The sequence below is a fragment of the Anolis sagrei genome, chromosome 2 (assembly GCF_037176765.1).
Source record: "Anolis sagrei isolate rAnoSag1 chromosome 2, rAnoSag1.mat, whole genome shotgun sequence".
Classification (NCBI taxonomy): domain Eukaryota; kingdom Metazoa; phylum Chordata; class Lepidosauria; order Squamata; family Dactyloidae; genus Anolis; species Anolis sagrei.
Genome location: NC_090022.1, coordinates 193,283,572 through 193,298,211, shown reverse-complemented (window position 1 = coordinate 193,298,211; position 14,640 = coordinate 193,283,572). Strand labels below are relative to the sequence as shown.

The 14,640-nt window shown below is 41.1% G+C and overlaps 1 protein-coding gene across 1 annotated transcript in view; it reads right to left on the bottom strand.

Moving 5' to 3' along the window:
• Positions 1-1,098: 1,098 nt before the first annotated feature.
• LOC132765454 (zona pellucida sperm-binding protein 2-like) overlaps positions 1,099-14,640 on the bottom strand; it is a 33,812-nt gene continuing 20,270 nt past the window's right edge. Inside the window, exons 11-20 of the mRNA XM_067464838.1 lie at positions 12,671-12,788; positions 11,147-11,352; positions 9,789-9,906; positions 8,925-9,094; positions 7,333-7,406; positions 6,019-6,146; positions 5,463-5,652; positions 3,853-3,991; positions 3,052-3,148; positions 1,099-1,743 (exon numbers count right to left, since the gene is read on the bottom strand). Coding sequence (XP_067320939.1) covers positions 1,661-1,743; positions 3,052-3,148; positions 3,853-3,991; positions 5,463-5,652; positions 6,019-6,146; positions 7,333-7,406; positions 8,925-9,094; positions 9,789-9,906; positions 11,147-11,352; positions 12,671-12,788 — 1,323 coding nt within the window. The 3' untranslated portion in view covers positions 1,099-1,660. The remainder of the gene's footprint in view (positions 1,744-3,051; positions 3,149-3,852; positions 3,992-5,462; positions 5,653-6,018; positions 6,147-7,332; positions 7,407-8,924; positions 9,095-9,788; positions 9,907-11,146; positions 11,353-12,670; positions 12,789-14,640) is intronic.

Genomic DNA, 14,640 nt, shown 5'->3' with positions numbered 1-14,640 from the left:
CTTCCATGTGTCAAACCAAGAATATATTTTCTAACAAATGGCACTTCAGACATTTTTTGACTTACAGGAGCAGCAAACCCATTGTGAAAGATAACATTTAATTTCCCTACAAATCTAAAGACATCTTTCATGTACCTGTCAGTATTTCCTCTTATTTTATATCTACCATTTTTTCATCCTCATTTTATCTGCCTAATAGGTAAGTCAGCTGGTCAGGTCTAGTGCCTATGAAGTGATGCAACAGTCATTTTCCCCTTAAAGGAGTCACAGACTGCAGTTTTATTTGTTTATTTATTTATTTATTTGGAAAAAAATCTATATCACCTTACTTTGAATACTCAAGGCAGTTTACACAACAGCAGTTAAACATAAATGCAAAATAAACCATTAAAAAATAAAGCACCTGGAGCATCTGAAGTCCAAAACACCAGGAGGATGCCAGATTGGGAAATGCTAGCATAGAGAATTGCAGATGACTATATTAGTATTGTACAATGTGAAATAGTTTAACATTTCCTATAGATTACCAACATCCATCACTATTTGAGGTAAGAGAGACTGCCCTGCTATGGGAATGAAGCATCATTACTACTACGTCTAGAATTATCAACAGTTACTACATCTGCAGGGCATGTTTGGTAACCTTCGTTGACTAGACCAGACCAGTTGGAATGACTTTCCTTCTATTAAGCCATGTTAGCTATGCAGAAGTTATTGTTAGAAGCATCAAGAAACCTGTTAAACCCAAATAATATCTTACTATAAAAAGGAATTCCATTCATGCAAGGGTGAGCAAATTGCTATAGACACTACTTTTAAAAGTTTTTTTTTGCCGAAGTTACTGTTTTGTCATGTGACAATTAAAAATTGTAAGTATCTAAGATGGTGGATCATTGCTTGACCTGATTTGCTATAGGAGTATCCTCTTCAGTAAATATTGATGGTACATTTTCCTACACACCGAATACAAGAAATAGTATCTCACCATTCATCTTGCTAGATTCTACTATATCCAAGGGAGATAGATTTTCCATTGGAAGACAAGGCTTATATCTCTCTTCCATGGCATACTTGTAACTGTCAGGTGCAAAACTATCCAGAAGTCAGTTTTAATATCACGAGACAGGGAACCTATGGCCCTCCAGCTATTAACACTGCAATTCCCATCTTGCTTAATGACTAGCTGTAATGATTTGCAATTGATGGGAACTGTAGTTCAAGCTTTGGGGGCTACATCTGATCCAGAGCAAAATGACACAATTCCTTGGGAATTTCAGACACCAGGCAAATATATCTTTGTTTCTAAGTAATGGAGTGCAGAAATGTCTGTGGAAGGTCAACATGCTTTTAATAAGGCATTTCTTAATCCAGTATTCAGGCTTTTGGTTGCTTACATCTCTTGTTAATTTTTGTTGTGTGCCTTCACACCATTTCCAGCTTATGGTGACCTTAAGGCAAATCTTTCGGAGGAAATGTGTGACTTGCCCAAGCAAGAATTCAAACTTTGGTCTCCAGAGTTATAGTCGTAACTCTCCAACCACTACATCACTACATTAACCCTTCCTGTAAAGATTTTACAGAAAAACACAAGATCAAAGCATGTCTGTTACAGGCTTTTATTGCACAGAGACAAATATCTGCAGCTATAGTGTCCCCTCAGTCAAGTATGGTTCCTCCTTCCAAGCATAATGGCTCCAGATGAGACATATCCCTGCAAATCACTGGTGGAATCGATGCTACGGCCTAGAAAGGATTTTAAAAAGAGAAATAACAATAATCCCCCCTTTCAGAGCCAAGTCTTCCTACTCCAAAGGAGTTTGTTGACATCCTTAGATACATGGTTAGTTACATAGATTGTACCCTAGTCATCAGGTATGTATTGAATAATTTCTGCCATCATATGTTTCATAAGGAATGTGCCTTTATGCATTGACCAAAAATTTAACTATGACCAAGGAATATGTAGCCCACATGTTGGACTGAAACAATCAATCTCCCTCACCATTGACTAAAATGCCTGGGATTATGGGAACTGTGAAGTCACACATTCCCCACCCATTAAATAAAACTGTAAGCTGCAGGTATTTGGAGGGTTACATACAACTGTGTCCATTTTCTTTAGCACTGCATATGCCAGTACTCTTCCTTCCCCAAACAAATTAGTTCCTGAGCAACCCAGTGGAGTGAAACCATTTGCTAACAAGATGCATCCCAAGGCTGCAATGCACAGATCCACGTCCATATTGAGTTGAACATGCTTGGAAAGTATTGTGTTCCTATAGCCATAGTCAGCTATGGCTATTGTCAGACTGCTGTTCTTTCAGAATAGATTTAAGGGAAATCTATAATTGCATTCATAAGTGGTGCCTTTCTCTTTAAGTACTTCATGGATTCCATAATAGCCACATTTCTGGGAACAGTGTTTCTATATACATAAACCGTTCATCTTAGTCATGCCACTTTAAATTCTTTCTTTAAAGCATGAGAAAGAATGGATCTCTTAAGTAAAAAAAGCCATTAAGCTACAGAATAAAATATGTATTCTTTATATAGCTTAAAATATATACTCCCTCGTTGAAGAAGACTTTGTCTTCCAAAAAGTCATTGCATAAGGCAGTAGATAATACAGATGAAGAGAAAAGGCTCCATAGAACAGTAGGCACATGACAGTGCCTCCTTATCACTCAATACTCCCCAGATGTGCTTTTAAATAGCCATAATTTCACTCAGTATATAAAGGGACATAGGTTCTAGAATACTGGTTCTCAACCTGTGGGTCCCCAAGTGTTTTGCCCCACAACTCCCAGAAATTGCCAGTTTACCAGCTGTTAGGATGTCTGGAAGTTGAAGGACAAAATATCTGGGGACCTACAGGTTGAGAATCACTCTTCTAGAAGCTACCATCAGGGAATTTAAAGTTGCATTAAGGATCTAAAATTGGAAAACACTGCTCCAGATGGACTGGAAAAAACCCCTATGTATAAGAAGGCAGAGTGCTTCAGATTTGTACAGGAGCTCCAGTTCCAAGTTATCTGCATTAAAGACACTCACCTATTCTCTGCCTCCTGGGAATGCAGCGCCTAGAACAGAGGGCATCAAAGGACGGATAGCTGGCATCACAGATTACCACGCTGCAGTGGAAGTATACCTGGAAACAGTAAGAAGGAAAAAGTTACCTTGCATCAAAGATTATGGTTGTGTGCCTTCAACATGTTTCTAACTTATGGTGACCTTAACATGGGATTTCTTGACCATATTTATTCAGACACCTTCTTCTGAGGCCAACTAAAAATGTGACTGGCTCATACTAGGTTTCCATGGCCGAGCAGCATTCAAATCACTACCCTACACTGGCTCTCTGCTTCATAGATTACCTTGGGAAAACTAGGAAGCATATTGCTGGAGATGATGTGCTGTACTTTACTTCCTCTGAGGTCCCAGCAGGAAGAGAACTCCTTGAGACGGGAAGACTAAGAATCCAACTATAATTTTATTAGTCAAAAACTCAATGGTGTTTCATGGGCACCAAAATACTGACAGGACAGCTAATGATCCTTTGCAGAACAGATGATCCCCTTCCTGACTTAAAGAGAAGGACTCTGCATATCTTCTGACATAGAATTTCTCTTTATGAGGACAAAAAAACGAAACGGGTGCCAAGACCATTGGGGAAGAACCAGAAGGTCCTGCCCTGCAGAACAAGGAGAGCTCCCAAACACATTTACGTCTGTCTTTTCAACATTTGAGGTATAGGAAAACTTACAGAATGGCCTTCTAAAAAGCATGCTCAGATTAAAATACTATGCAGATACTCAACTGCCAAGAGTGCCATCTCCTTGCTGGCCTCCTTACCTGCCCTTGAAGAGCGTTGCTGTTTACCACAAATGTAAACATTTTTACTTCAAAGCGCTTCAGGTGTGTAGGGAATGGGACAGAGCCGGCAGGGACTCCATGAAATGTGGTCTGATAGGAGTCTTCTGAGTTTTCACAGCTTGTTAAAAAAATACAATAACAGAGATGCTAAGAGGATCAGCACGTCAGCTTGGAATATATCAGTGACAGTACAATATATAGTAAAGCCTCTATATCTATGGCACCACTATTTACATTTTCCTTTACCCCAGTGGTTCTCAACCTGTGGGTCCCCAGGTGTTTTGGCCTACAACTTCCAGAAATCCCAGCCAGTTTACCAGCTGTTAGGATTTCTGGGAGTTGAAGGCCAAAGCATTGGGGTACCCACAGGTTGAGAACCACTGCTTTACCCTTATCTCACAAAGTATGTCCTCTTTAGGAATCTTCTGGGTCCTTGAGGTGATTTTATAGTACGCTTCCATTTATTTATTTATTTATTTACTTACTTACTTACTTACTTACAGCATTTATAAATAAATTGATGTTTAATAGAAAGTCATTCTGGATTACCTAGTGATGCAGGAGAGGTGGCCTGTCCCCCCGTGTATCTTTATTATATGCTTCCACCAGAGCATCATACAATGGGCTTTACCATTACTTGCAGTTTTGCATATCCACACCAAATTCTGGAATGTATCTCATGCAGATACAGTAGTTAATATTGCTCTGTAAATGAATCACCAAGTCACATACTACTTCAAGCCTGCACTCTTTATCAAGAACAGTAGAGTTCTATAACATGTGGATTATGCAGATTTAAGGTATTCTAAAATCCAACTTCTTAAACTGTGGGTACTGACCCCAAATTAGCTCAAAGTTGGGGTCCTGAAAAAAATTGGCAACACTAAAAAATTTCTGAACATCACATATAGCTGTTTTAGACATTTACAAAAATCCATTAGCCACAATATGCACCGTTTACAATGGACTCTGCAGAAGATGCCTCACAACCTCTGAGGATGGCTGCCAGAGATGTGGGTGAAACATCAGAAGAGAATGCTTCTGGAACATGGCCATACAGCCCGGAAAAGTTACAACCCAATGCTTCCACTGTATTTCATAAAAGGAAATCAGCCTGTTGGCAAACCTTGCAAATGTTGATGTTATCAGTAAACATTTTGTATACCTGGGGTCACGTAAACATGTCTCAAACCAACAGAGATCCCAAGTGGAAAAGTTTACAAAGCCCTTCTCTAGAGAAAGGCAGTACTGAGATTTCTAAGCTTTTGAGGTTGTAATCAAAGTTTGTACACAATGTCTGTGTCTCAATGTGGCTGAACATTTAAGAGATTAAAGCAGTGATTTCTGTACCAAGTGTCACACTTCCTTTTGCCTTTTATCATGCTTTCAGAAGCTTTTTCTGGCCAAGGTTTAACACAACTCAGCAACTTTTTGATCCCATCAGAAACTCCTTCGGCCTCCTCACTCACAGCAACCAATATTGTAATTTACACTGCAAACATCTCACCCATTCTTAGAACCGAGAGTCTGTATTGCTGGCCAATAACATTTTGCTGCAGCCCCAGGAAAGGCTTTAGGTGGAGTGTTACCTGTCCACTACTATGTTCCACTGTGGATAACTGTTCCTGTCCGCTGCTGCGGTGGCCCAGCAATCTTCCAGGAAAAGTTCCAGCTGAGGATCTTGGCTGTTGAGAAGCTCCACCTGGAACTGGAGGGGGTCTCGAAGGTATCGTGTCACCGGATACTCTGAGTCTTGGAAGAAGTCACTGTAGGATTTGTCTGGAGTGCAGAGGAGAGAAGCACTTTAGAATCTCATTATCCTAAAGACCACCACTGGTGTTTTATAGGAAGCAGCCTACTTTGAAAAAGAGATGTTGATGGAAGGTTAACCTAAGGCTGCCACAAGGCGATGCAGGTGAAACGTCAGGAGAGAATGCCTCTAGAACATGGCCATATAGCCCAAAAAACCTACAACAACCCAGTGATTCCAGTCATTAAAGCCTTTGACAATACGTTAGAATATATTTCTTGTTTCAGAAATAGATTTTTCCTGTAGTCAAGTGTGATAGAGTAAGGTCACTGTTTACAGTCTGATGGTGTTGCCACACACACAGCAAGAGCCTTGTGTCATATTTTTGAAGTTACCTCTCGCCAGTTGAAGAGCTAGTGCCAGCAACCCGACCCCCGGAAGGATGTTTGGTGATGGAGCTTCTACTGGGGTATACTGGAGCAACACGGCATCCTCGATGAAATACTGACAAGCACATTTCAACCTTAAAAGGCAAAAGGATTGCTAGTAAGAAGAGTCAATTTGACCCACCCAGCCCCTTAAGAGTTTGGAGGTATAACCCATCATTATATATTTTTAATGAAGTGGCCACCAGTGAACTTGCTTTGCCTTTTCAACGGGGCCAGTGAAAGCTTTTTAGAAATGCCATACAAAACACTTCGTAACAACTTTTTAAAAGCCATGTTTAAAACCCAATTTACTGCTAAGGTATATAAAGATAAGGCAAGCATGGAGAACAATGCCATGTTTGGGATAAAAGTCACCCCATTCCAACATACAAATTCCCTTTGATTTTTGGATGAAATCCTTAATTCTGGAGCAAGAAAGTCTTTTGACATAAAAGCTTGCACCTCTCTCCAGTGCCCTCAAACCTGATGAGGCTTTACAACAGTGGTTCTCAACCTGAAGGTCGGGACCCCTGGGGAGGGGTCGCAAAGGAGTATCAGAGGGGACCATCAAAGACCATCAGAAAATACAGTATCTTCTATTGGTCACGGGGGTTCTGTGTGGGAAGTTTGGTTCAATTCTATTGTTGCTGGGGTTCAGAATGCTCTTTGATTTTAGGTGAACTATAAATCCCTGCAACTACAAATCCTAAATGTTAAGGTCTAATTTCCCCAAACTCCACCAGTGTTCATATTTGAGCATATTGAGTATTTGTGCCAAGTTTGGTCCAGATCCATCATTATTTGAGTCCACAGTGCTCTCTGTATGTAGGTGAACTACAACTTCAAAACTCAAGGTCAATGCCCACGAAACCCTTCTAGTAGTATTTTCTGTTGGTCATGGGAGTTCTGGATTTTAAGATTGGTTCAATTCCATCATTGGTGGAGTTCTGAATGCTCTTGGATTGTAGGTTAACTATAAATCCCAGCAACTACAAATCCCAAATAACAAAATAAATCCCCCACAACACCACCAGTATTTGGACATATCGGGTATTTGTGCCAAGTTTGGCCCAGTTAAAGAAAATACATCCTCCATATCAGATATTTACATTATGATTCATAACAGCAGCAAAATGACAGTTATGAAGTAGCAACTAAAATAATTTTATGTTAGGGGGTCACCACAACATGAGGAACTGTATTAAGGGGTCATGGCATTAGGAAGGTTGAAAAACACTGCTTTAAAACCTTCTCCCCCTGCCCCAGATCATGCATACTCACTGATAAACAGGTGTCGCTTGGCCTGGGATGAAATACAGGACTTCATTCTCATAGGTCATGATGGCGTTTTCAAACTGCAGGTGGATTTCAGGTTAGTGAGCAAGAAACTTCAAGAGAGTTAAGGTTTTACAAGGGTTGACATCTCAGGTGGACAAGGACAGTGTAGTTGTGACAGAGGTATGCATGTTAAGAAAGCCCAAGCAAGCAACCAAGGGGTATTCATTTGAAGCTTATGTGGATGACCTCGAGTCAATCTCTCTATCATCATGGTCTTCCTTACCCAGATTGTAACATGGAGAGGAAAGTCATGTGTGCCATGCACTGGAGAAAAGAGAGACTAAAAACCCTTTCACACTGTATTGTTATAGCACTATTTTCCCACTTTAACTGCCATAGTAATATTCTGTGGGATTCTGGGGTTTGTAGTTTAGTGGGGCCAAGAACACTCTGGCTGAGAATTCTGCATGCCTTTCTGTAAACTGCAAATCCCAGGATTCCCTGGGATGTTGCCATAGCAATCAAAGTAGAATAATAGCACTATAGTGATAAGTGTATCAAGGCCCATTATGTAATTTTAGCAACAAGTACCAGAGCCGCCGATGGTGCAATGGGTTAAACCCTTGTGCCAGCTGAACTGCTGACCAAAAAGTTGGCAATTTGAATCCTGGGAGCGGTTTGTTTTATTTTTTTGTTGTGTCAGGAGCGACTTGAGAAACTGCAAGTTGCTTCTGGTGTGAGAGAATTGGCCGTCTGCAAGGACGTGCCTGGTTGATTTGATGTTTTTATCATCCTTCTGGGAGGCTTCTCTTATGTCCCCGTATGAGGAGCTGGAGCTGATAGAGGGAGCTCATCTGCCTCTCCCCGGATTCGAACCTGCAACCTGTCAGTCTTCAGTCCTGCCGGAACAGGGGTTTAACCCACTGCGGCACTGGGGGGTTCAGGGAGTGGGGTGAGCTCCCATCTGTCAGCTCCAGCTTCTGTGGGGACATGAGAGAAGCCTCCCACAGGATAGTAAAACATCAAACATCCGGATGTTCCCTGGGCAACGTCCTTGGAGACAGCCAATTCTTTCACACCAGAAGTGACTTGCAGTTTCTCAAGTCTCTCCTGACATGAAAAAAGTACCTTTCTGAATGTAATAGTGATGTGAGCAAATTCTTGAAAGATAATAATAAAATAAGAGGTTATAGAGGTTGTTGGCTCTACCTCTGGTGACTTCAGTTCCACACCATCAGCTTTAACGGGCATCAGACTCTGTTGCCAGATTCAGTAGTTCTTGAAAGCCAAAGGGATTCATAGAACTAGCACAGTTTGGCACAAGGAGATAATTATCTCACACCGTGGTGGACATAACTCTGGATCTCAAGAGGGGAACTGTGGCGATGTTTATTGCTCTCTTGCAACCCTACGCTGATGACCTTGGGCACCAATTCAATAGCCAACCCAGTTAGCTTCACACAGAATGTGAAAAGCTGGTTATTTGCTGAACCTCATACAGGTTTTTTGAACCTACCCCACTTTGTCAGCATTCAAAGATGACCAAAAGGAACCTTCCCATACACTTATGGGGAAAGAATACAGCAATCTCTCACCTTGCGAGTTGTGCCACAGGAGCTCACGTCAAAGACGAAGGTGGCCCCTTCTTTGGTCACCGAGGCTGGCCTGCAGCGCCTGTCCTTCAGGACCAGACCAGAGAGCTCCATGTCTGGGATGCCAACCAGCTTCACAGCAGAAATCACCATGGTGCCATTCGGACGGCAATCTGAAAGGACACCCATAAACTTATTCCAGGACTTTCTGGGGTAATAATTCAGTCCTTGGTAGCCTTCATTTCAGAACTAGGTTGTGCCTTGTCCCATAGGATGCCATATTTAATCATCACTTGGTCTATTTTAATTGAGATTTTCCATAGTACTAACACTTCTCTGTCTCTATTTCTTAAATTAGTTGGTTTGTTGTTTTTACAAAAAAACAGTGGAAACCAGAACACTACAAACTCCTGCTTGTGCATATTTACTCAAAATTAATAAGAACTGAGTGTTTCAGAAGGAAGTACAGTCAGCAGAGTGAAGAAGGAGTTGATTGCTGTATGTGTGTATATGAGAGAAAATGGAAGACTGAATGATGAATGGAAGAGCCAGAAAATGTGTGGCAAGAAATGTGGTTCTCAATGATTTTTGCCGAATTGAAAATGGGATCCCAAGTCTGAGGCCCCTTCTACACTGCCATATAATCCAGTTTATCAAAGCAGATTATTCACATTGTCTGCTTTGAACTGGATTATATGAGTCTACATTGCCATATAATCCAATTCAAAGCAGATAATCTGGATTTTATATGGCATTGTAGAAGGGGCCTGAAACTGTTGACTACTGTTCTATCCTAAGATGAGGTCTGCTGGTTTCCCCATGCATTGTCTTCCATGAAAGAAGAAACAGGATGAAAAAGAAGTTTACCAATGAGATCTTTGGAAGAGAAGATACAGGAAACGGCAAAATCCATCATTTCGGTTTGAGCAAGACGGTCCTTCAACAGCAACTGAAAGGTGGCCACAATCCCAAGAGGGCCTACTTCCTAGGAGGTCAAGGAGATGAGATCAGTCACCTACTTTCTGTGTAGGTCTACAAGGACCACAGACGAAATAGCAATCCAAACACTTACCACTTAATTTCTCCTCCATCCCCATTGGAAAAAAGGCAAACAGAAATGTCCTAAACACCTCTTGGGCTTGGCCTCATGTTAGCTGCCCTGAGTCCCCTTTGGGGAGATGGTGGCAGGGTATAAATAAAGATTTATTATTATTATTTGAAACACAACAAGATTAGTCCACAGCAAACAAGATCACTTGCTGGCTGTTGTATTGGATCACACATCGGACACTTCCCAAGTGTCTAGGACTGTGTGATGTATCGGCAAATAATGCGCGCAGATCCCCGTAAGGTGGCCTTCTGCAGCTGGCAGATGGTAATCTTGTCAGCGCCAATTCTGTTTAAGTGCAGGCCAAGGTCTTTAAGCACTGCACCCAGTTGTTGTTGTTATTATTATTATTATTATTATTATTATTATTATTTGAAATACAACAAGATGTGTCCACAGCAGACACTCTGCTGCCTGTTGAATTATTATTATTATTATTATTATTATTATTATTATTATTAAGCTAAAGGACATTCTATGATCAAAATATTAGCTATGGGGAAATTGGACACCTGCCATGATCCTGATCAATTTACAGGAGGAAACTATTTGGCCTTAGGTAACCATTTGGGAGACCCCAAAAATTGACTACCAGTTCCAATCAGCTCTCTACCAAAATGCAGCAGATCTTAAAAGACCTATCATGAAACCAAGCAGCACGGTTGGGAAATTACCTTGTCACCATGTTGGCTGGGAGCTTCTTGAACTTGTGGTCCAAAAATAATTGATTTCGAATACTGTCAGCCCATATAGGGTTGTTTTTAAATGAACTGAGATTAAAGAGAAAAGATGGTGCTCCCTGGACAAACTATGAATGGAATGCCATCCCAGTCTCCAATACTGCAATAGGTTTGTGTCCACCATCACATCCAGAGACAGCCAGTTAGTTGAGAGAACGTGAAAGAGCTCTGTTGTCCAAAGGGAGGCTTTAGAGGCGCTTTGAAGCACAATTGAAGAGGCTGGCACTACTATCTGCTGCATGAGGTGGCTGCCTCAGTCTACCTAATGGTAGGGTTACCCTATGCCTGCAGATCTATTGGGGAGCAGTGCCTCTCTCAACCCCTCCCTTAATAAGGAACCCCCTTTGTGTCCAACCAATACTTGAAGCTTCCCTTACCTCATACAGAACTTGTGAAGCATGCCAGGGGACTCTCAAGGCCAAGTGGGTTTGATTATCGTGTAATCTATAGCCGAGGCTCTGAGCCGTTTCTTGGCTTAGGAGTGTGTCCTTCACATAGGGCAGCCAGTCCTGGTCGACGTTCCCACGTTTCATCACTAAATAGAGGGCTTGGTCATCGCAGAACCCCTCAGCTTGAGGCAGGACTGAGCAAACAGGAGGGAAGAGAAAGGTTTTAAGAGCAGGGTGCTTGTTTATAAAGCCACTGTCCTCCTAACCCTACTATACCCCTGTGAAATGTGGACTGTCTACAGATGTCACACACAACTCCTGGAATGATTCCATCAGCGCTGCCGCCCAAAAATCCTGCAAATCTCTTGGGAAGACAGGCAGACAAATGTCAGTGTGCTGGGAGGAGCAAAGACCACCAGCACTGAAGCGATGCTCCTCCACCATCAACTCCGCTGGACTGCCCACATTGTCCAAACCACCATCTCCCAAAGCAATTACTCTACTCCAAACTCAAGCATGGGGAATGTAATTTTGGTGGACAGGAAGAGATTTAAAGATGGGCTTAAAGCCAACCTTAAAAACTGTGGCATAGACACGGAGAACTGGGAAGCTCTGGCCCTTGAGTGTTCAAACTGGAATTTTGAGTGCAATACTTGGAATTTTGTAAAAGGAATCAACAATGGCCTTGGATCCTCTTGCATACAATTCTGTCTGCTAGTCATTATTCAGGTGTGGGAGTGTGGTGGAGGCTCTATCTTTAGAGAGTTTTAAACAGAAGCCGGATGGCCAGCTGTCGGAGGTGTTTTGATTGTGCTTTTCCTACATGAGTAGTTACTTATATGTTGTCATCACATCTCCAATTAACCAAAATTAAGTGAGTGGCCATAAATTTATGACAATGTACAAGTGTTCTGTATAAATAACCCAGGACTATAGCTAAACTTACCATCTTGATTTTAAGAGTAATTTCCAGGATGTTAAATAAAGTAGTCCTAAATTTTGAAGAGCAGGTGTTCATCATGATCATCAGTCTCACTACAACTCTGCAAGGAGTCCAAAAATTGCAGTCTGATCTGTTGTTCTATATCAGTAAGCTAGTTCTAGCTGTTTCCTACTCTGCTAGACAGAACTGGATCAATCATAACATGGGTTGCTGTGAGTTTTTCCAGAAGCATTCTCTCCTGATGTTTCACCCATATCCTTAGAGATTGTGAGGCATTTCCAGCAGACCTCACAACCTCTGAGGATGCCTGCCACAGATACAGGTGAAACGCCAGAAGATAATGCTTCTGGAACATAGCCATACAGCGCCGAAAATTCACAGCAATCCAGTGATTCCAGCCATGAAAGCCTTCAATGACACATGGATGTAGAAGTCACTCTGGATCTATCATAACATGGATGTGGAATCCATAAACATCTTAGTCTTTTGCTTGTGAGTTCCACCTTCACCCTCTTTTGCTTCTTATGTTCGTGAGAGAACGGTTGAGCTGGCATTCTCCATTAACTCACCTGCGTCCTTGACAAGAGCCACCAAAGGGACTGGGATGTCACAGGGCTTCCCTTGGGGAATGACAATGAATCCCAATATGGGGGTTTTGCTGTAGTTTCTGATGTTATCTGGCACATACTGGGAAGAAAAGGATTTGGGTCAGTCAAACATAATCAGTGGCCCTAGTTTCAGCTCTCAGCTGCCATAAGCAGAACTGGGAACATCTGTTTTCAAAAACAGATTTGTGTAAGCAATTTAGCAGGTTCAAAAAACGCACTGTTCATTCATTGTATTACGTGCTACTTTTGGGGGGAAAATCCATAGGTGGTCTTGCAAACCATGGCTCCTCTTTTATGCAATTTTTTAAAAACTGGAATGCCTATAGTGTACGAGTTTTGGATCATGTGATTTTAATATTTATACTAGGATGATTTAAATGCTTTGTCTAAATGCTTACATTTTTTATGTCTTATGTTTAATATTTTAATGATTTTAAGTCATAACTATATGTAGTGATTAGTTATTATGATTTCTTTGTCTTACTGCATGTTGGCATTTCATTTTTGCCATTGGGATGTTGTAAACTGCCTTGAGTCCCTCCCAGAGGTGAAAAAGGTGGTAGATAAATACAATAAATAAAATAAAATCTATATAAATAAAAACGTAATGTTCGTTTGTGGGATTAACATAACTCAAAAACCACGGGACAAATTGACACCAAATTTGGACACAAGACACCTATCAGGCCAACGAGTGACCATCTCTCATAAAAACACTGAAAAACACAGCAGAAGAGGCTTACAAAGCCAAAAAATAAATAAATACATTACAACGTACACACAAAAACATATCTATATAAATAAAAATAGAATGTTAGTTTGTGGGATTAATAGAACTCAAAAACCACTGGACGAATTGACACCAAATTTGGACACCTAACAACCCAATGTATGTCCTTCACTCAAAAAAATCGAGTTTGTCATTTGGGAGTTGTAGTTGCTGGGATTTATAGTTCACCTACAATCAAAGAGCTTTCTGAACTCCACCGATTATGGAATTGAACCAAACTTGGCACACAGTTCTCCCATGACCAACAGAAAATACTGGAAGGGTTTGGTGGGCAGTATCCTTTGGTTTTGGAGTTGTAGTTCACCTACATCCAGAGATCACTGTGGACTCAAACAATGATGGATCTGGACCAAACTCTACACGATTACTCAATCTGCCCAAATGTGAACACTGGTGGAGTTTGGGGAAAATAGAATCTTGACATTTGGGAGTTGTAGTTGCTGGGATTTATAGTTCACCCACCATCACAGAGCATTCTGAAACCCACCAACAATAGAATTGGGCCAAACCTCCCACACAGAACCCCCACGTGGGCCACAGCAATGCATGGCAGGGGACAGTTAGTATGTGTGTGTGTGTGTATACACACACACATACACACACACGCAAACACACATATATACACATATACACAAATATATACACACACATATACACACACAAAGCACATATACACGGACTGAGCCACAGCAACACATGGCAGGGGACGGCTAGTAAATAAATAAAACTGCAAACCCAGAGCTGACTTTACTCTATTTTCTGGGTTTTGAGTAATTTCTTGATTAAAGATAAAAGTGAGAAAGTAATAAATGCAAAGAACAATTCAGAGCTCACTCTTCATTAAAAGAAAACAGAAATATTTATCTCTGAGTTTAGGTTCTGTTAGAACGCAAAAGGTGAGGTCATTGCTTCTCACTATTCAAAACTCCAAATGCACCACATATTCTTACAGTGTTTACGTTCAAGATTAATGGCTCAACGGTAACACCAAAAATACAATAGTCAGTGAAGAGACTTTATTTTTAAAGCCAAAATGATCAAAGCTCCCAAGCTACTCCCTTTCATTCCTTTGTGTTGGATTTTTATCACATGGTTAGCAGTTCTGTTGTCTCTGCTTTGCTATTATATTGTGAGCGGAGAC